The sequence below is a fragment of the Ictidomys tridecemlineatus genome, chromosome 1 (assembly GCF_052094955.1).
Source record: "Ictidomys tridecemlineatus isolate mIctTri1 chromosome 1, mIctTri1.hap1, whole genome shotgun sequence".
Lineage (NCBI taxonomy): Eukaryota > Metazoa > Chordata > Mammalia > Rodentia > Sciuridae > Ictidomys > Ictidomys tridecemlineatus.
Window position 1 is genome coordinate 152,869,962 of NC_135477.1, and position 23,307 is coordinate 152,893,268.

At 37.9% G+C, this 23,307-nt stretch overlaps 1 protein-coding gene across 1 annotated transcript in view; it reads right to left on the minus strand.

Moving 5' to 3' along the window:
• Positions 1–17,829: 17,829 nt before the first annotated feature.
• Adamts2 (ADAM metallopeptidase with thrombospondin type 1 motif 2) overlaps positions 17,830–23,307 on the minus strand; it is a 258,874-nt gene continuing 253,396 nt past the window's right edge. Inside the window, exon 22 of the mRNA XM_078049898.1 lies at positions 17,830–21,255. Within this exon, the coding sequence (XP_077906024.1) occupies positions 20,798–21,255 (458 nt within the window). The 3' untranslated portion in view covers positions 17,830–20,797. The remainder of the gene's footprint in view (positions 21,256–23,307) is intronic.

Here is a 23,307-nt window from a genome sequence, read left to right on the forward strand (position 1 = left end):
GTGTTCTCTCTCCTACTGAACACAACTAATGCTTGGGGCATGACAGCAGGGATATTTGAGAAGGAAACCAGAATTTGAATTAAGATCATTTGACACTCCTGGGCATTCCTTTGGTGAGGAGAGTGTGGTTACCAAACACCTACACCTCAGAGAGATTAACTCTTGTTTCTGGTCAGGGGAACTGTAAGTCAAAAATGTTGAAGAGGATTTCCATTGATGTACTTCTTTTACTATCTTAATGCTACTTGCTCTTGAATGTGGATAGATATCCATGAGGTGTGTCAGAGAGAACCTAAAGCCTTGCATTTCTAATCAGATCAGGAAGATGAAGAGACTCCTGAGAGCTGAAAGGTATCAGCATGGTGGCAGATAAGAAGTCACTTCACAAAACTGGGCTCACTCTTGATCCATACATATACAGGTCTAACCTTAATGGGGTAGACTATTGCTTAGGTCTGACACTGACCATATGGAATAGATCTGTGAGTGTTTGAAAAACTGAACAGACGTTAGAACCACAGCTGACAAGTGAATTGGAACTGTTGACTAAACTAGCCTGCTGGAAAGAAAAAATATTTCCCAGAAGAATTGAATACTCAGTGTCTCATAATACTCAAAATGTTCAGTGTGCAATGCAGAATGACACAAATACATCAGGAAAGTTTCAACAGTTGGTTAGGAGAAAACAGTCACCAACTCCAAGATGACACATGTTGGAATTACAAGACAAAGATTTTATTTTTTATGTTTTTAAATTTTAATTGATAGCAATTGTGCATAGTTACGAGGCTCAGTGTGACAATACCTGCATACAATGTGTAATGGTCAGATAATTGCCATTTTATCACTTCAGACATTTATCATTTCTTTGTTCTGGGAACATTCAAAATCCTCTCTACTAGCTATTTTGAAATACATTTAGTATTTCATAAAACCATAGTTTTCCTACAGTACTATAAAGAACATTAGAAGTTATTCATCCCATTCAATTGTATCCTAAGACTTAAAGTAGATATTTACAAGAATTTTTCAAAAGTATGGCCATTCCATAAATGAATCAGTATGTCAGATTTTTCAGCAAGAAAGCAAATGAAATTAAAAAGGAACCGGCTGGGGGGAGGGAGGGCTGGGCCTGGGGCTCAGTGGTAGAGCGCTTATCTAGCATGTGTGAGGCACTGGATTTGATTATTAGCACCACAGATAAATAAATAAAGATCCACTGACAACAAAAAAATTAAAAGGAACCAAAGGAAAAATATAGAACCAAAACTAAGGTAACAAAATTTAACCAAATGAAGAATCATGAAGTCTCAATAGAATCGAGATGATTGAGGAAAGAATACACTCAAAGATAGACAAAATTAATTACCCCTCCGTGATAAAACAGAAAATTAGAAATATAAGAGTGTTCAACCTAATGAAGATCATCTACCAAAAATCCACAACTAATATTCCCTGGTGATCAACCAGATGCTGTTAAAATCAGGAACAAGTCACAGAGATCCATTCAGCACTCCTATTCAACAGTGTACTAGAAGCACTTCTTGCAATCAGGCAAGAAACACATAAAAGGCATACAGATTAGAAAGGAAAAAAATAAAATGGTATTTGTATTCACAGATCACATGATTATCCACTCAAGGGGGGAGAAAACCAATATATCAACAAACTAATGAGTTTAGGAAGGTCACAAGTTATAATAAGGTCAATACAAAAATCATGTACTGGCAATGAACAACTGGAAAATGAAGTAAGATACTTCATTGGTAATTTTTTAAAATATTAATTTTTTAAGACACAATATCTTTTATTTTATTTTTATGTGGTGCTGAGAATCCAACCCAGTACCTCACGAATACTAGGCGAGTGCGCTACCCCTTGAGCCACATCCCCAGCCCTCATTTGTAATTTTTTTAAAGAAAGATAATTAAATCATAGAAATATAGCATGTAGGATTCTTATTTTTTTTCCTGTGCTGGCAATTGAACCCAGTGCCTCATGCATGCTGGGTAAGTGCTGTGCCACTGAGCTACATATACCCCCAGCCAAAATGTAGTGTTTCTATACTGAAAACGATAGTGATGATGACATCAAAAAAGAACTGAGCAAACAGACACACCATGTTTCCAGATTGGAAGATAATATAGTTAAGATGCCAAATTTTCATCAATTTAATCTATAGACAGTACAATTTCAGTAAAAAAAAAATTAGTAGCATTTTTTGTAGATACAGATGAGGGAATTCTAAAATTTGTGTGGAAAGAAAATAGAGTAGCCAAAGCAATTTTGAAAAAGAAGTTAAAAACTACCAACTTTAAACCTTATTACAAAGCTGTGATAATAAAAATGGATTGGTGAAGGAATAGACAAGTAGGTCAATGTAATAGAGAACTGAAATGACTTGTGGTTTTAAAATTATATCCTGAAGTTTTTAAATACACTTCCCTCTGAGAGATGGAACTTGATACCCTACCCTAGAGTGTAGACTGGACTTGGTGACACACTCCTAAAGAAAAGAATATGGTGGCGGCAAAAGTGAAAAGGTTTGGTTATTAAAAGACTGGCTTTTGTATTTTCTATGTGCTGTCTCAGATCATTTGTCCTTTGGGAAGCCAGCTGTCACAGCATGAGGCTACTCCAAAAGCCTATGGAGAATTCCATGAAATAAGTAAACTGATATTCATGGAGGATGGTCAGCAAGTAACTGGCCTTCTAGTAATCATGTGAGAGAATTAGAAAGACATAGATCCTTCCTCCTCAAGCCTTCACCCAAGACTTCAGCCATGGTCAACAGTTTGTCACAACCTATTGCGGAGAGCCTGAGCCAGAAACAGTCAGCTAAACCATATCTAGCTTCCTAACACTCAGAAACTATAGGTATTAATTTCTTAATTTGGTACTTGGAGATAGGCTGCTGCCATAATGAAAACCTAAAATGTGGAAATGGTTTTGGAAGTGGGAAGCAGATGTTCAGTTTACTAGGCATGTGCTAGTAAAAATCTGAAGGGCCTTGAGGAAACTACTTATAGAAGCCTCATATTATTTGACAAAGCCACAGATGAGGACTTGTGGGAAAGTGGGGTAAAAGTTACCGGAAACTGGAGAAAGGGAGATCTTGTTATATAGTGGCAGATGGTTCAGAAACCTTGTCACTTTCAGTAATATGGACAAACGCGTACCTAATGTGATTGCACTAAGATGGAAGTACAGATTCTCTTCCTCATATTGATTTCCCTTCCTTTGAATGTATGCCCAACAGTGAGACTACTTCTGGGTCTATCCTGCTATTTTTGAATGATGTTTTCGATCCAATATTCATGATGTTGAGTTCAACTATATCCTTGCTAAATTTCTGTCTGTAAGATCTGTCAATTAATGATAGAAAGGTATTGAAATTCCCAACTATAGTAGTGAATTTGTCTATTTCTGTTTGCAACCCTAAAAGTTTTGCTTCATTTGTATTGATGCTCTTTTGTTAGGCTGATACATGTTAAGGACTGTTGTTTTCTTTAGGAATTTACCCCTTTTATCACTATGTGATGTCCATCCATTCTGAGTTCTGAGTTCTGAAGTCTGCTTTGTTTAAATTAATATGAACACCCCAGCTCTCTTTTGATTAATGTTAACAAAATATATCTTTCTTTATTATTTTGTTTTTAACTTACCTTTATAATTAAAGTGGGGTTTTGTAGACATAACGTATATTTAGGTCTTGTATTTTATTCATTCTGTCTATATTTTATTGGCATATTTCAGTCATTACCATTGAAATTGAACACTGATATCCACCATATTTGCAATTGTTTACTGCACTTGTTTTTATTTTGTAATGTACTTCTCCATATTTTTCTATCTTGTCTGATTTTAATTGAGTATTTTATATGACTCTCTTTTCTCCTAGTAAATCAGTAATACTTCTTCAAATTTTTGTTATTTCTGCCCTAAAGTTTGAAGTATACATTTACAATTAATGTGTGTCTGCTTTCAAATACTATACTGCTTCACAAGTAATTCAGAAACCATAAAATTGTATTCCCTATTCTACCTTCCCCTCCCTTATAACATTTCTATAATCCATCAACCATATTATGTCATTCAATTTCATTTATGTATAAGCAAAATTTGTCAGTATGTCATCTTATTACTCTGGACAGTTATCTATCACATTAGCTAAGAATAAGATGATATTTTTTGCCTTCATACTCTTCCTCTCATTATGCAGATTCATGTTTCTAGTCTATGTCATTTTTCTTTTCTCTGAAGAACTTATATTGCTTACAAGGAAAAAATTTTATTGGTCACAAATTCCCTAATTTCTACTTATTTGAGTAAGTACTTATTTCTTCACTTTTAAAAGATAATTCTACTGGATACACAATTCTAGGATTGGTAGAGTTTTCTCCAAGACTTTAAATATTTCATTCAACTCTTCTTGCCTTCATGGTTTCCGGTGAAATCTGATATAATTCTGTTATTCTATATGGAAGGTTCTTTTCCCCTTCTCAGAAAACTGATGAAAAATAGAAAAATCTTGAAATATGTTTCAAGATTTTTCTATTTTTCATCAGTTTTCTGCAGTTTAAATCTGATATGCCTAGGTGTTGTTTTTGTTTGTTTTGTTGTTGTTGTTGTTGTTATTGTTACATTTATCTTGCTTATTTTCTGAGCTTTCTTGATCTGATTTGGTTTTGAGTTTGGAAAATTTTCAGATACCATAATATCAAATATTTTTTCTGTTTTGTTCTTTTTTTCTTCTTTCAGCATTTCCATAATGCATATATTATTCTTATGGAATTATCTCAGAGGACTTGGGTCTTTTGTTCTGTATGTACATGTATTTTTATTGGGTAAAATTCTAGAAACAGAATTGCTAGGTCATGTAGAAAGTGAATGTTTTACTTTATGGGAGGCTCACAAATTGTTTATCCAAGGGATTGTTTCATTTTGCATTACCAGGAGGAATGTGTGAGAGTTCTCATTTCTCCATATCCTTGCTTACGCTTGGCATTGTCTAAGTAAGTGTTTTTGTTAGTTTTGTTTATTTGTTGTTTTTAATTTTAATCATGTATTGGTAACGTTATTGTGGTTTGAAAAAACATTTCTCCAATAACTAATGATTTAAAAAATTTTTCGTGTTCATATGTGACATTCATACGTAAATTTTAGTAAAGTGTTTACCAATTTTTTAGAAGCAGTGTTCTTTGTTTAATGCTGCCACTCAGGAATTACATCATTTGTAAACAAGTCCCTTGTTCAATAAGTGATTTGCAAATATGTTATATGGCTTCATTGTTCTTTTTTAAAAAATTTTAATCTATTTAAAAAATTTTTTTAGTTGGACACAATACTTTTATTTTATTTATTTATGTTTTATGTGGTGCTGAGGATTGAACCCAGCACCTCGAACATGCTAGAGGTGAGTGCTCTACTGCTGAGCCACAACCCCAGCCCCCCTCACTGTTCATTTTTTAATGGTGTCCCTTATGTTTATATAATTCAAGAAAATTTAAAAGTGAAATGATTGGGCTATGAGAACCTTACTCTAATCACTGAGAGGGATTAAATGGGTGTCAACTGTAACAGGTAGGGTGTGGCTGGAGGAGGTGGGTCATTGGGCGTGTGCTTTTGGGATTCATGTTTTGTCCATGAGGAGATCACTTTCTTCCTCTCCTCTCCTCCTCCGTCCTCCCTCTCCTTTCCTCCTCTCCTCCTCCTCCTCCTCCTCCTCCTTCTTCTCTCCCTCCCCTCCTCCTTCCTGATTGTCATATCCCGAGCTGTTTTCCTCCTTTCCTCCTACACGCTTTCTACCATGATGTTCTGCCTCACCTCAGGCTCAGAGCAATGAAGTAGACTCTCTATGGACTGAGACCTCTGAAACCATGAGCCCCAAATAAACTTTTCCTCCTCTAAAATTGTTCTTATCAGGTGTTTTGATCACTGCAAGAAAAAAAAACTGACTAAAACAGTGTCTTTAGTAAGATAAAAGTGGTAATAGTGCATTCAGATAGAAACATATATGAATATATAATTCTGGAATATATTCTAGAGAGCATTTAATAACAACTGATAATAAGCATAATTTCAAATGCTGAAGATTACTAAGTCCAAAATGTACTGTTCCAGATGGCAATGTGGGACTGAAATTAGAATTTCATCAATCTTTTTTAGAAATTTTATAGATCATTTAAGAAATCTTTGCCTAACCTAATGATACACAAATTTCTCCTATGATTCTTCTAGATTTATAATTGTATGTTTTTATACTTAAGCCTATAGTACACCTTGAGTTACTTTTTGAGTAAGGTGTGAGATTGAAGATCTTTTTTTTTTTTAATTGAGCTTATTGCTTTTTGGTTTAGTTTAATTTGCATATGACATCCAGCAAGGACTATACTGAATAATTTGAAAAAAAATCAGTTGATTATACATATGTGGTTCTATTTCTGGACCCTCGTCTATTCCATTGATTTAGGCTTCTCTCCTTTGGGGTTTCTTTTCAAGTTCTTTTAGTTTAGGTCTAGAGGACCCTTTGTTCTAAAGCCAGAGAAGCCCTGCTCTTCAGGGATCGTCCTTCTGGGTCGTCTACTGAATGCTTGGGCTTTCTTCAGGATACCTTCTCTGAAACCTCAGTGTCTCTCAGCATTGCACCAACTCTAGAATCATTTCATGGCCCCCACCTATTTGTTATTTGCCCTTCCTTGAGGACTTTTCTCTTGGATACTTGCATCTCATTGAGCACAAAATAGTCAAGATGAACCCCGAAGATTTTTGGAGCTATTTCTCTGGAAAGTGACTGCCGCAACCCGGCTGGGCACAGAAACACAAGCCACTCGAGCAGAAACAAAGTTTTATTTTAAAAAGGCCGCCAGTGACCCGTGTGCGTCCCGCTAGCCAGCCGGTCCACACACGTGTGTGTGTGTGTGTGTCTACCGGAACCGGGGGCCCGCACCTCCCCCGGAAATACCTTCCTACTATCCTTCCCCAACCAATGGGAACTCTCTGGGAGTCCCGTAACATGAGTCCTGTAACAGGCCGAGGTGAACAGCAGGAGTCCAATTTCCATGTGAATGTAAATCTTAACATAATCATATCATCTCAATGGCTAGCTGGCAGTCACCTAAAACAAAAGTGCCATGTATCATAATACTTTTGCTGTGGCTCCTAGCAAGTGACCTCCTACTCTTTTGTAGTTTTTAACAAAATGTCAGACACCTCAACAAATCCAAGCTTTGATGTATGTCTTTTCAGCTCAGCATTGCTGTTGTTTTCTGATCATGTTCTTTTTTTCTTTACCATGTATGTGCCTCTAAGTATGAAGCAGGGTTATTGAAATCTCACCTTTGTTTTCCTTCACTCAGTATACGAGTTCTATATCACTTGTTGTTTATCTTCTGGATGAATGTTTTATCTAGATATATAGTTTTTTTTCCTTTTGAAATGATTAGTATAGTAACAGTTTCTAAATAATAGATGGTAGTGTATATGGACAGAGATAATCCTTAAATTGCAGTTTTGAAAAATGCTATTAAGGAAAACTGCAAACTATGATTGAATAGAGACGTGAAACCACTCCAGAGTATGACATGAAGTCAGAGAACGCTACCTTGAGTAAACAGCATTATGCATATGTGAGGCAGATCTGGGGGCAGTTTAGAAATAGACTTGTTCCAGGTAGAAAGGAAGCACATAAAGTCATTGAATTAGTCCGTTTTCTATTGCTATAACAAAAATACCTGAAGGTGGGTGCTTTATAGACAAGTGATGCTTGATTAGCTCAGAGTTTTGGTGGCCAAAAGTCCAAAATCAGGTAGCTCCACCTTTTCAGCCCCTAGTGAGGGACCCCTTGGCTAGATCACACATGGAAGAGAAGCAGAAAAGGAAATGGCCATGAACAAAGTGGATCAAGGGCAAGGAGTGGCTTTGCTCTATAAAAACCCTTTGTCTTAAGAACTAGCTCAATTGTGAGAGAACTTCTTTTATCTCCAGTAACTTAACTACCTCCCACAAGATCCTTCCTCTTAAAGGTTCCACCACCTCAACACCACCACTCTGGGGACCAAGCCTCTACCACATGAACATTTGAGGGGACAAACCACATCAAAACATAGAAGCCCTGTTTATTTATATTTTTCCCTATTCTTTTTTTCTCTTTGCATTTCAGTTTGGGAGGTCTCCTTCAACATGTCTTCAAGTCCATTGATTCTTTCCTTGGCTCTGTCCAGTCTACTGCTGAGTCCATTAAAGGCACTGTTAATTTCTGTTAGTGTTTTCTTTTTTATTTCTAGCATTTTAAAATTCTGTTTAAATTTCCCATTTCTCTGCTTATATTATTTATAAATTCTTGCTGTTTGTATTTTCAACTAGCGACCTTAATATATTAATAATTATTTTATATCACCTATCTGATAATGCTAAAATTTTGTTGTATCTGAGTCTTGTTGGAATGCTTGCTTTATCTCTTCAACTATGCTCTTACTTGCCTCTTAGCACACTGTAGTTTTTGTTGAAAGTTGAACATGATATATTTGGTAATAGGAACTAAGGTAATCAGCCTTTTAACATGCGCTTTCATGTTAGTCTGTAGGAGGTGGGCTGTGTTTGATGTTTGCTGTAGCTTCATGTTTCAGAGTGCATGCATGCATGTGCGTGTGCATGCACACGTATGTGTGTGTGTGTGTGTGTGTGTGTCTTTGTGTGTGTATGTGTGTATTGGTTTGGTGTTTGGTTTTTATTTCCCTGTTGTCTTTGGGTCCTCAAAGAATTCCTTCCTAAATAGAATCTGTGTCTTGTAGCTCTTAGTTGTAATCTAGGGTTATTATTCTAGAGTTCTGTTGATGTACTGCTAAGGTGTTGAGGAGAGGAAGCATTCTATAATCTTATAATTAAATCTCAGATTTTTAGTGGGTCTGAGTCCTTGGGTTATGATATTCAGAAGCATTTCTTAGCTTCCTTTTCCTCCCCATTGAAAGGAGACTGGAAGAGTCTGGAGATGCCTAGTTGTCCCTATCCTAGGTCAGAAAATGTTCTGGTACAGTATTGCTCTTGGGGGCAAACCTTTATTTCAGAGAACTTTCTGGGCATATTTCAAGATGGTAAAATTTCTCCTCCTACTACTACTAGCAGAACTTTTTAAAATCATCACTGTAATAACCTGGTGGGGTTCCTGGGGGCAACATTTTGAATACTGTGGCCCTTAATTTATTTTTAAAAGTTCTTTTAGTTGTTGATAGACCTTTATTTATTTACTTATATGTGGTGCTGAGAATTGAACCCAGTGCCTTACACATGCCAGTCAAGTGCTCTACCACTGAGCTACAACCCCAGCCCCTTGTGGCCCTTAGTCTTACTCTCCATTAATTTCATGCTGTCCCTTCAGTGAATTGTCGATTACCATTTAAGTGTGACTGTCAGTTACTGGCTCCTGAAACTTCTGCTCCCTGAAAGCTGGTTTTAGCTTTGGTTCTCTATATTTTCTTGTCTTTCCAGTTTTTAGATTACTGTGACCTCAGTAATCTAAAAAAAAAAATCTTAAAAAATCATTAATTTTCAGCTATTTGTTTGTAAGGATATGAATGATGGCTTTCAAACCCTTCAAATGTTTTATAAGGTCAAGTTGGAAGTCTTTTTCCTTAGCTTTTGGTCTATCTACCTGGGGACTTGGAAGGGGAGTAGATAGAAGAGGACAACTTGCCATCGGCATCTCTTTCCATTAACTTCTTGTTGCATTTAGGTTTAGTTGCTATCCTGCTGTGATAGCTGATGTCATCTAGCCTGAGCTATTGCTAATAATTTCTAAGTAAACGTGGCAAATAAAAAGCAATGTATGGGAGGAAGAAAGTAGAAATGACAAACTTTTCCTCAACACCATCTTCTCATTACAGTGTCTGGCTGCCTCAGACCTCAGTTTTGTAAAAAACAAAACAAAACAAATATACAAAATATCCTGCTATAGACCCACTTGCACCAGTTCAACGCAGCTTTCTCAGGCACTTTCCTAGTATTTATGTTGATTCATTGTGTCAATAATCCCACCTCATTTTTGCAGGTTCTCCAGAGTTACTGCAGGCAGGAAGTTGGAAATTCATGCCAGTTCACCATCTAGTCAGGAAACCAATAGGTTTAAAGTTAAACCACCCTTTATTTCTGGGAATCAATCTAACTTAGTGGGACACACCACTCTTTTTACACATGACTGTATATAATCTGCTCATATGGGGTTAGGATTTTTGCATCCATGCAATTTTCTCATCCTTTCCCCTTCTGATCCATGTCTAATTTTGGCATTGGAGATATCTTAACTTCATGGAATAAATTGAACTGTGCTTCTTTCCCCCCATATATCTAGAAGAGTATGTGTAACATTAGAATTATTACATCATGAATATTTGGTAGCATTTGTCTATAAATTATCTGAGCCTCATATTTTTTAAAAAATATTTTTTAGTTGTAAATAGATCTTTAATTTAATTTATTTATTTATATGCAGTGCTAAGGATCAAACCCATGTCCTCACACATGCCAGGCAAGTGCTCTACCACTGAGCCACAACCCCAGCCCCTGAGCCTCATATTTTGAGGAAATATTTTCAGTTACAAATTGAATTTTTTGATTATAACTAATCAGTTTTTATAGTCTTCTTATGTAAATCTTGAAAACTTTTGTTTTTCTAAGAATTTGTTCATGTGGCTTATTTTCAATTTTTGATATTAATTTCTATTATTATTATTAATATTATATTATTATAATATAATATTATTGATATTAATATTATACCATTATTTATTAATTTCTAGTCTTTTGATAGTTAAATTCTGCTTTTCTTCTTAAAATTGTTTTTATGTATTCTTTTATTCTTCATCAATATCACAAGTTTGTAAATATTGAATTTAACTATTTGTAGTTAAATTATACTGTTAGTAAACATTTTAAGTTTATTATGCTTTCTTAATTGCCTAAACTATATTATCATTTTTTATAAATATTTTATTTATGTTTGAACAGAACATGAGTTGTTCACTTGTTGAGGGATCAGAGATATATGTGTATTTCTTATATCAAACTTATTATATTATTCAAATCTTTGATGTTTTGTTGATAATTTTATTGTGATCCGTCAATTATTGAGAGACATGTTAGACTTTCTTCCTAGGATGGACACTTTGTCAGTTTCTCCTTGAGGTTATAACAGCTTTTGATATATTGACCAGGTTAACTAAACTGTAATATCACCTACCTAGAATTATAGTCATTTATATTATAAAATACTTAGTTTTGATTGTTTTAGGAATAATGAAGAAATTGTTATATTTAGACACTTTGTGAGAGATTTAAAGGCCTTGAATTCTATTCTATTTCACTACTAAAACCTTTTGCTCAAGGTCTGTCACACATTATTGAAATAATATTTACCTTAATTCTAATAGTTAAAAATAGAAAAAAGTTAAAGGCTGATGTAGGTTCTAGAATTTTCAAATTAGGTAGTTCAGACCAAATATTCTGCTTAAAATAAAATAAAAAGTTTGAACAAGAAAAGCAAAATTCTTGAAAGCATAAAATAGCTCACATTAGAGAGGGGATTATAGTTCAGAGAGAAACTATAGCCACTAGAAAACAAACAACAGTATCAACCACCTTGATCTTACTGACATTCTATACAACATTCTAGTTTGCCATAGTAGAATTACATAGTAGAATTAGAAATACATTATTTTCAAATACATACTAACAATATCGATAGACCGCATACTAGGCCATTTAAATAATATTTTATATTATTTTTATATTATTTTTGCCCTAATGAAGTTAAATAAAAACTAACAACAGAAAAAAAATATATTTTATGTGTGTGTGTGTGTGTGTGTGTGTGTGTGTGTGTGTGTGTGCCGGGGATTGAACCCAGGGGCACTTTACCACTTAGCCACATTCCTAGCCTTTTTTATATTTTATTTTGAGGCAGGATCTCACTGAATTGCTTAGGGCCTCATTAATTTGCTGAGGCTGGCTTTGAACTCATGATTCTCTTACTTAGCCTCTCAAGCTGCTGGGATAACAGGCATGCACTGCTGTGTCTGGCTTAAATATTTTGATTATTAATTTTTTTAATAATTCATGATTTCACAAACCAACAGAAAATATTTTAATTGAATCAAAATGAAAACAAAATATATTAAAATTTTTGTAATGCAGTAGCATCTAGATCATGCATGCATGTGTTAAAAATCAAGTAGAATCTCAAATCAGTAGCCTAAGTTTTCATGGTAACCCAAAGCAATAAGAATGAAAATAGTAAAGATTAGAATGAAAATCAATGCAATAAAAATAAGAGAGAACAAAACAGCAAAACCAGAACTTGTTTCTTTGAAAAGATCAACAAAATTGAAAAGGCTTTACTAGAATAACTAAGAAGAAAAGAGGAAACATGCAAATTGCAGAAATAAGGATTGAAAGAGGTAATGCCACTACTGACCCTATAACATACAAGGACTATAAGGGAATACTGTGAATATATGTATGCCAATAAATTAGACAGCTCAAATGAAATGAGAAAGTTCCAAGAAAGACATAAGTTACCAAGAGTGATTTAAAAGAAACAGAAAAATCTTAATTGTCCTATAATAAGTAAAAAAAAATCAATTCATAATTTAAAATCTGCCCATAAATAAAACCCTGACCCAGATGTTTTCACTGGTGAGTTCTATCAAACACTTAAAAAATAAGTAATATCAATTCTTCACAAACTTTTTCAGAAAGAGTAAGAGGGTAAATATCCCAGTTTAATTCTATAAGCCAATATATCACCATGATATCAAAGCCAGACAAAGATTCGGAAAGAAAAACAAAATATAGATATAAACACTCTTAACAAAATAATTGCAAGCCATATCTTGGAGTAGCAGGCCTGTAATCCAAGTGGCTTGGGAGGCTAAGACAGAAGGATCAAGGGTTCAAAGACAGCCTCACTAACAGCAAGATGCTAAGCAACTCAATGAGACCCTGTCTCTAAATAAAATACACAAAGGGCTGGGGATGGGGTTCAGTGGTCAAGTGTCCCTGAGGTCAATGCCTGGTATCCAACCCACCCTCCTCCAGCCAAAATAAAAAATTGTATGCCATGATCAAGTGAAATGTGTCCCAAGAATGCAAGGTTGATTTAACTCCTGAAAAACCAATCTAATAGGCGATATTAATAGGATAAAGGACAAAAGTTAAATGTTCATTTCAATAGGCAAGAAAAAATATTTGACAAAATCCAATGCACATTAATGATTGAAATGAGAAAACCTCTCAATAAACTAGGAATAGAAGTTACCTTTCTTAATCTAATAAAGTACATCTACATCACGCCCACAGCTAACATCACTAATGGTGGAAGACTTTACACTTTTCCTTAAGAGAGGAATGAGGCAAGCATGTCTACTTCTTCCATTTATAGTCAGCATTGTATGGAAATTCTAGCCAGTCCTATCATGAAAAAGAAAGAACAAGTAAAACTGACTTTATTCACAGATGACATGAGCCTACGCTTAGAAAATACTAAGAATCCACACAAGAAAGCCACTAGGATTAAAAACATGTTCAAGAAGTCTGGGGATCCCAAATTACAGTATAAAAAGCAACTGTACATTTATATATCAGAAATAAACAACCTGAGAATGAAATTTTTAAAAATTCTATTCAAAATAGCATCAAAAAGAATAAAATATTTAAGAATGAATTGAACAAAAATGTATGATGAAAACTATAAAACACTGCTGACAGAAATTAAAGAAGATTTAAATACTCATTTCATTTTCATGAACTAGAAGCCTCAATGTTATTAAGATGTCAATTCTTCTCAAATTGATCTATGATTCAATGTAATCCCTTTCAAATTTCAGGGAACTTTTTTTGCAGGCATCCTAGAAAAAGGAGGCTGACAGGCTAACTTAAAATTTTATATGAAAATGCAAAGACCAAAAAGGGCCAAAACAATTTTGAAAAAGATGAACAAAGTCAAAGACTTTACACTTCCTGCTTTCAAAATTATTAAAAGTTGTAGTAAGAAAAGACAAATAATACAACAAATGATCATTGGATACCTATGTATCCATATCAAAAAAGTGAATTTAGACCCTAATGTCACCCCACACATAAAAATTAAATCAAAATGGACAGGCACAGTGGCACACACCTGTAATCCCAGAGGCTTGGGAGGCTAAGGTAAAAGGATTGCAAGTACAAAGCCAGCCTCAGCAACTTATCGTAGCACTTACCAACTCAGCAAGACACTATCTCTAAATAATATATAAAAAGAAGACTAGGGATGTGGCTCAGTGGTTAAGCACCCCTGGGCTCAATCCTCACTACCAATAATAATAATAATAATAATGAATCAAAATGGATTATAGGTCTAAATATTAAACTATGTGTGTGTGTGTGTGTGTGTGTGTGTGTGTGTGTGTGTGTGTGTATGTGTGTGTGGTGCTGGGGATTGAACCTAGGGCCTTGTGTATGCGAGGTAAGCACTCTACCAATTGAGTAATATCCCCAGCCCCTAAATCTTAAACTTATAAGGAAAAAAAAAGAGGAAATCTTTATGAACTTTAGCAACTTAGTGGAGAGTCTTTTCAAAAAATGGTGCCTCAACATCTATATATCCAGATGCAAAAAGACGAACTTGGATCTGTATTCATTTCATATAAAAAGTTAACTCAAAATATATCATAGAAAAATATATCATATGGAAAACCTAAAAATATAAAACTCATCAAATAAAAAAGAAAAATTTTATGACCTTAGCTTGGGCAACGATTTCTTAGATACAATGTGAAAAATCACAATCCATAATAGAACAAGTAGATAAACTGAACGCTATTAAAAGTAAAAACTTTTGCTCTTAAAAGACAATGTTAAGGGCTGGAGATATAGCTCAGTTGGTAGAGTGCTTGCCTTACATGCACAAGGTCCTTGGGTCGATCTCCAGCACCACACACACACACACACACACAAAAAGGCAGTGGTAAGAGAATGGAAAGATGAGCTACCAGTGGTAGAAAATATATGCAAAATATATGTAAGATAGGTTAATTGTGTTCATAATATGTAACAAGCCCTTAAAACTGAAATGAGAAAACAAATAACCCAATGGCAAAGATTAGACAGATCCTTCCCCATAGAAGATATATATGATAAATAAGAATATGAAAAACTGCTCAATATACTTATTTCAAACAGAAAGCAAATTAAAACTCCAATGAGATATGAATAGACACCTGTCAGAATGGCTGAAATGAAAGACTGACCATATCATGTACTTCTGAGAATGCAGATGAACTGGAACTCCCAACACTGCTGGAGGGAATATGAAAGGACAAAGGAAAACAACTTGGAAGTTCCTTAAAAAAGTTAAACATACACTGACAACACGAGCTTACCTTTCCACTCATTGGTCTTTGCCCAAGGAATCTATACTGATTTTTATTTGATCTAAAATCAACTCAAATGTCCACCAACTGATGAATAAGTTGCAATATGCAAATTGCAATATATATAATATATATATAAATACATAGCAATATATCCAGAGAATGAAATACCGCTCAGTAATAAAAGGGTATGAATTACCAATATACTTAATCATATGCATGAATTTAAAAATAATCATTCTTACAGAGTAGATAAACTGTTTAATTCCATTTTTATGAAAGTATGGAAAATGAAGTATAGTGATAATAATAATTATAAATTTTAGTGGTGGCAAGTATGTTCTCTATCTTTTTTTTTTTGGCGGGGGGAGGTACTAGGGATTGAACTCAGGGGCACTCAACCACTGAGCCACTTCCCCAGCCCTATATTGTATTTTATTAGATACAGGATCTCATTGAGTTGCGTAGTGCCTTGTTGTTGCTGAGGCTGGCTTTGAACTCACAATCCTCCTATGTCAGCCTCCTGAGCCACTGAGACTATAGGCATATGCCACCGTGCACTGCTGTTCTCTATCTTGATTGTGGTGATGGTTTCCCACCATTTATTACATATTTCAAGACTTGAAAAATTATACACCTAACTATGTGCAATTTTTTTGTATGTCAGTATTCCTCAAAACTATTTTTTAAATTGGCTATGTACGTTGTATGCCTTTGCTTTTTTGTTTCATTTGCCTATTCTTTCATTTTTATTAGTCCACAATAAAATGAAAATTGATAGTTTGAGAGCAGTGTTCTAAGAATTTGCATTGTTTGAAAAAGGGCTGATTGAAGAGTAATGGTAGATTTTGATAAACAAAGAGCTCATGCTGAAATTTCTTGAACACTCATTATAATAAGAGAAAAGCAACAAGTATCTTTGAACTAGCAGATATTCAAAATGGAATGGGAAAAAGAAGCACCCAACCCAAAAGAAGGCAAGGAAGAAGAGAAAGAACACAGAAGTCAGGAAAAATAGCACAGAAGGTACAATGAGGACAGTAATTGCGGGAATATGGAATGACTCACAGTAGTGGCATTAAATGAAACAAACTAGGCCAGGCATGGTGGCGCACACCTGTAATCCCAGCAACTTGGGAGGCTGAGGCAGAAGAACACAAGTTTGAGACCAGCTTCCTCAATTTAGCAAGGCCTTAAGCAATTTGGCGAGACCCTGTCTCAAAAGTAAAAATAAAAAGGGTTGGAATTGTGGATCAGTGGTAAAGCACCCCCAGGTTAAATCCCTGGTACAAAAAAAAAGTAATGAATTAAATGGCCCAATTAAAAGATTTAAAATGCTACATTATTATTAAAATGATATGGTTTACAATGTGTAAATAGAACACAAAGAACATAGAAAATTTGAAAGTAAAGGAGTGGGAGTCATATCATGCAACCCCTAACTTAGGAAAGCTGATGTAGTAGTTCCACTAACATCAGGGAAAAGCTTCAAGACCGAGACTTCTGGAAGTGAAATTGGTCGGTTTATAAAGATAAAAGGAGGATGTCACCAAGAAGATAATAACAACTATAAATGTGTATGCTCACCTAAATATGACCCCCAGATTGTAAAATAGTTTGTTTTTATAAAAACAAAATAAATAAAATTGCAACAGAAGTAGAAGAAACAGTAAAATACACAATCAATTGGTGGGAGCTATTTTTAAAACTTTCTGTTACTAATTATTAATTTCAAATTAATAGAACAAGAAGATACTGTCAAAGTACAAAGTATTTGAATAACAAATTTAAAAATTGACACAATGGGCATGTATAGTATGTTTTACCTCACAACTGCGGACTACATATTTTTTTAAACGCTGTGGAATAATTACAAAAGTAATATTAAAAGAAATCTCTGCCCTCAACCCCTTTCTTCCCGCAATACGTGCTAATATTCAAGAAGGTCAGAGAAAATGACATTTTCTTTAAAAACACAATACTGATTATAGGTTGGGTGATCAAATTTTACAAATGAAAATGTAGAACTCTCAATTAAATTTGAATTCCAGGAAGGCAACAAATAATTTTTTAGTATATCTCAACGTCATACTACAAAAGTGTTCATTGCTTCTCGGATACTCTATGCAGTGCCTGGTATTTTTTTCATCAGAGAGAATTGTAATGAAGGGTCATTTGGGGGCTCTTGGCTAAGGCATGATCTGCTGAGTTCCAACTCCATGAGGCCTGGGAGAGAGAATCATTCTTCTGGGTGCCTCTTCCCTCCAGAAGTTCCTGACTATAGCCCCACAATTCAGTGCTCCACTCAAGGAAGGGACTCCCCCCAAAGTGGGCTTCCAAAGTTAACCTACCCTTCCCTTCTGCTTGAGTTTAGGCTATGAAAGGGGATAAATGCAGTCATGGTAACAAACAAACACAGTCATAATTTGCAAAAACACAGACATTTTAACTTTAATAAGTTATAAAAGTAAAGAATCAGATTTTACTATACAGAAAAAAAATGCATTGATTGTTGTTATCAGTAAGATAAAGATTTTGAGATTTGAGTTCAGCACCTTGGTGGTTCCATAAGATGGCTACCTGTCATACAGGAGTAAATAGAATCATACTGCTTCATCTGACAAAAGACATTGCTATAGTGAGCACCATTTATATACTCAAAACAGATTTTAAAAATATTGAAATACAAACGAAAGGCTTATACATGAAATTCCATGGGTATCCCAAAAGGAATAAATCAGAGAGAACCCCAAAACTTAGTATGAGTCTTCCCAAGACTGGGAAATGACTCTTGGGTACCTTGGGAGATTTTCCAGGTGGTGTGAGCAGTCTTAGTGTCACCATGGTGTTAGAAACCTCAGCTAGAAGACCTCCATCTGCCTCTTTGGGGCTCTAGGAACCTCTTAGATGCAGATGCTGGTTTGGAAAGCTCAGGACTGTTTTCTAAGCTGGGTGTCCAAGTGTTCCTGTGCTCAGAAGAGATTTGCAAGTTCTCAGAGCCTGGTGAATGATTGCGTTCCTTGGACAGAGACTTCCAAGGACCATCTAGCTCTAGAGAACTCTGTGGGTGTGTAGCCCAAAGCACCGAGGATGGTATGTGGGACCATGGCCTGGCTGAACTTCAGTCCCCTGAGCGCATCTTGGGCAGAGGACAGGTATCCAGGGAATGTCCCAGCTGGGACCTCCAAGAAGCCCTGTTTTGGTAGTATCTGGGAATACAGCATTCCCATTTCACATACAACTATAATGTGTATGCTCACCTAAATGTGACCCCCAAATTGTAAAATAGGTAATTAATTGAGTAATACTCTCTGGCTAGCATTAGTCCTGAACTTCCTCCACATTCTGTGCAGAACCATGTAAGAAACACTCAATTCTTCAGCCCGTAAATAGCACCAGCTGCCCTGGGTTCAACAAATGAGGGCAAGCCACGGGATCCATCCCCCATGTATGGAGAGGCAGGATGGCAAAAGAGATATCCCAAAAGGTTTTCTCTAGTTGGGTTCTTTGAAAAACACAGGGACACAGGACAATGTAGGGGCATGCATGGGAAATGGCGTCAGAGGTGGGGAGGTTGGCTGGGCCAGGAGGTGGGAAAGCTGGTTTCCACCCAGATACCATTCTAGCTGGTCTCTACATTCTTAGTTTCTCAATCCATCCACTCAAACATACTCACACACACAGAGATTCAAACACACTTGAGCACCTGGAAACCCAATGGAGAGTGGCCATTAGGGAATTATTCTGAGCCTCGATATTCTCACCCAATAATGGGAATTCAACAAGAGTTCTCTGAGATCTATGATGGTGAGAACTCAAAGCCTCTAGAACTTCCTGGGCATAAAAAGCTCAATTATGTGTCAGCCTAGGCCCAACTAAGGAGCTAGTGTGCCCCCAGGTTTTGTCATTTTGGGACCTTAAAGCTGCATGTTCATATAATATCAATGCATCCAAAGGTAAGGATTAACCACCTTCTTCCCACCCACCCCAACTCCCTTCCTCCTGTTTCCCTCTCATTCGCATCTTGTTCACAAAGCACCATTCTGCCAGAAACCAGAAGTTAAGATTTTGAGAGCAAAAGACAAAGTAGGCTTTTCTCACCTCTCTCCACGCCTCCTATCAGAAGTCACATCTGAGGTCACTGCTGGGTTCTGGAACTTCTCAGATATGGAGGTGGGGAGGAGGCAGGGCTAATGAGGGAAAGCCCACCCTCCAGAGCTAAGCTGGTCTTCAGGAGTAATCCTGAGCCTCAGAGCCCCACGCCTTACCACCCTGGTGGTAGCATTTCAGCATTCTTGGGAGATTCAGTGCCAAGGCCACTCACTGGACTGACCCAGCAAAGCATGTGCTGCCCTAACCTTCTAATACTCTTTGGGAGGGACAGAGGCTCCCTGGAAGGCTCTGGGGACTGAGGCCAGGCTGGCCAGAAGAACACAAGGACTCCTCCCCTAGAGGCAGGAAAGAAGTAAGGCCAGGCCTAGTGGAGAGGAGAGACTTTCCCAATGTCTTTGTCTCATGGCTCCCAGTTATCAAATTCCCCTTAACTTTTCCACAAAGAACTAGACAGCTGCACAGGCCAACTGAGATAGGAGCACCAAATGGATCAAATGACTTTTCCTAAGTCCTTAGTTAATTATCAAAACTGGATCAGGCCAAGACTGGAGAACAAGTGTTATAACCTGTTGCATCTAGAACCTAAGAGACTCCCAGACCATTTAAAGAGTGAGAGGTTTTCCACGAAAATTTAGACTTCTGAAATAACACACTATCTGGCAAGACAAGAGCTTGTGGAAAAGAGACACAGATTTCACAGTGGCAGCACCAAAGTGACAGTCAGTCCCCAACTGGCCACTACACTCATCCTTGTCACCTGCCTGGCCCTTGAGGGCATTTGAGTTCATGACCTCCACTTCTGTACTCATCTGGGCAACTGGTCAGTTATTAAATAAACCACCATTTCTCCTCCAGTCCCCATGGGGCCTCTTGGTCTCGGGTTTGATAGAAAATGTCCTGTCTCCACCAAGAAAAGGTTGATGGTGAACTGCTGCTCAGAGACTTGGAGAAAAGTTTTTTTTGACTTTGAATTATCCCTCTCTTGGCCTCCCCTCACTGATGAAAGTTGGAGAACCTCTAACTTCCTGTCCACGCCACACTCACACTACTGTAAGATTTAGGTCATTCCTAGGCTGGCAACAACACATGCTAACCTCGTTGCTTCAGGATCACACCTGTATATAGGTAATTTTTATATCATCCCCCTTCTTGGTTTTCTCAAAACCTTTTGGAATCAGGGGTTTGGGCTTCATTTATTTCCAAAACATAGGATGTGTTCTCCCATGGAATATCTCTATAAGCAAGAAAAAAAATGCTACTGATGCTATCTTTCCATTTTATTAGAACTTCCCGAGTGTCCCTTTCTTCCGTATTGCGTCAATGAGCTGCTGAATTCTTTGGTTCCTGGTCCTTTCATATGGGATCGGTCGTCGAGGGATGAGGTTGGGGGGCTGGACTTCTTCATCCAGGCCGTGGATTTTGTAGGGTACATCTACGGCATTCGTTTCTGGGTGATCCTCAGTGGCATTTGTGCTGGAGACATTGAGAGGAACACCCAAGGGGGTCCCTGGTGACGGCTGCACCTCTGTGGCTAGGGTGGGCCCCGGGAGGGTAGGCATGAACACATCAATGTCGTTGTGCTTCCCAGGCGGCGGCTCTGCCCCAGCGTCCGGGTCGGTGAGGTTGTCCCGTAGGTTGCAGGACTTGCAGCAGAGTTTGTTGTAGCCTGGGATGGAACAATAGCGAGACAAGACTTCCATCCTACAGAACATTGACTTGTCACCTTGGCAGTGGCCCTCTGAAAGAGAAAAGTGGAACAAATAACCAAAGGACACGGTGAGGGGGACTCTGTTCCCCCCCACAGTGTGCAGCTTGCTGGAAGAGGGAGCCCAGAGATAGCACAGAGGTGAGGGAGCTCACGCGGAAAGTCTGTGTGGCTTCAGGGTCAGGGTGAGCAGGTGGCATCTGGAGACCCTGCCCTGGCGTGATGTCATACAAGCTGTGAGCGATGCTCCCCTCTTTCAAGCAGGCCCCCAGCTGAATCTGGATTTTTCAGTGTCTCTCCAAAGTTTGAGATGGGAATGGGGCCTGTTGGTTCTTAGGGAGTGATTCCAAGCTTAACTTTAAAGAACTGGCCTTTGTTGGGATCTTCGCATCTGACATCCCTGTGGTGACCCCGGTGGAGTTTTGTGGCAGGGTTTGATTTTTAGAATAATCTGCAAGTAGTAACTATAACAAATTCAAACTTAAAAGAGCCAGTTCCTGAAACCTAATACGCCAATCCCAGAGTCTCAGCTGTGGCTTCACCAAGCTCCACTGTGGTTCCATCCTGACTCTAACTCTCCAGATGTTTCTAAAGAGTCTCTAAAGAATTTTTTTTTAAAAAAAGTACTCAAATTTATATGAGCATTTTTAACTCTCACCTGCCTCAACTTACCTAAAGGCATCTTATCCTGCCACTGATGCGTCCGTCCTATGGCCCTTCCAACTGAGTTTCTAACAATTTCTCAAACAAACTTGATGCCTTCTTATAAGGCCCAGCATGTCCTCCCGTTTCCTCTGCACCCAAGAAGCTGACCATTCGTGGTCCAGCTGCATGCAGAGCTCTGACTCTCTGCACTCAGAGGCCACTGCTGTCTCTCTCTCTTTCTGCAAGGCTGTCCTCTCCCTGGCCTGCCTCCAGCCCCATCGGTAGCCATGTTAATTCAGCCTCATAATTTTTCTTCTCACTCTTCACTCTGTCTTCTTCCCAAAATTTCACCCTCCCTCCCCACCTCCCAACCTCATTCTACGACACACACAAAATGAGAAAAGTTACAGACTTCACTCCATAGAAAGGAGCAAGTCACGTTACAGAAGACTCGTGACCCACTGTAAGTCCAGGACCACTGAGCTCAGGGCTCAGCGCTGCTGCCTGCTGTGGTTCCTGCACAAACACTCCCCACTTTCTAGTGGTGACTTCAGATCTTCCCACCCAGACCTTTCTTCTCTGTCCCCCTAGTTGACCTCTTCTGTTAATCAAGGAAGGAAGAAGGGAAGGGGAGAGAAGGGAAAGAAGGAAAATAGGGAGAGAGGAGGATGAAGTCAGGCAGGGAGGGAAAGATAGAAAGGAGGAAGGAAGATGGGGGGAGAAGGGCCTAGAGAAGGAGGAACAGGAAGAAAAGATGGAAGGAAAAAAGAGCAGGCATCCAATGGAAGGAACACCTGATAGATATTCCATGCTGTCTGCACCTGGAGCCTCTCCTGTCCTGTTGAAACTCCCTGCAGTCACAGTTGAGCAGAGCCTCCTCCCAGTGAGGACCAGGGGTTCTGATGTCCTCCTGCTTCTGCATGGTCACGGCAATTTCCCCTTAGAGGCTGTTGAGCTGCTCACACCAAACTCCTGGAGCTTCCAACTCTTGCATATCCCCTGTGGGTCCCAAAGGTGCCTGAGACTTGACATGTCCAGCTCAAGTTCATGCGTCCACTGGCACTGCCTGCCTCAGTGAATGGTCCTCCAGGCACATAAACCCGATGCCTGGGTGTCCCCTGCTGCCTTATCTCCCCCAGTTCAGTCATGTGTTTCCTCCTAGATGCTCTTCAACATGTCCACATTCCTCTCTTCTACCTCGACCCGATGCCCTGCCTTGCCTCTTGACTGCACCAAGGTCAGAGCCTCCTTTCTTCCTGTATCCATTCTTTCTACCTTTGCATCTAACTATCCCGTTCCAGTCAAAAATGCTGTTTTCTCACTGAAGATGTGGCCATGTCTCCCCCCTGCTTGGACTCCCTTCTCTGTCCGTCATTACTTTCAAGGAAGAGACATGTTCCCCTCATCTCACCAGCCTCATTCAGGCCTCAGACTTCTACT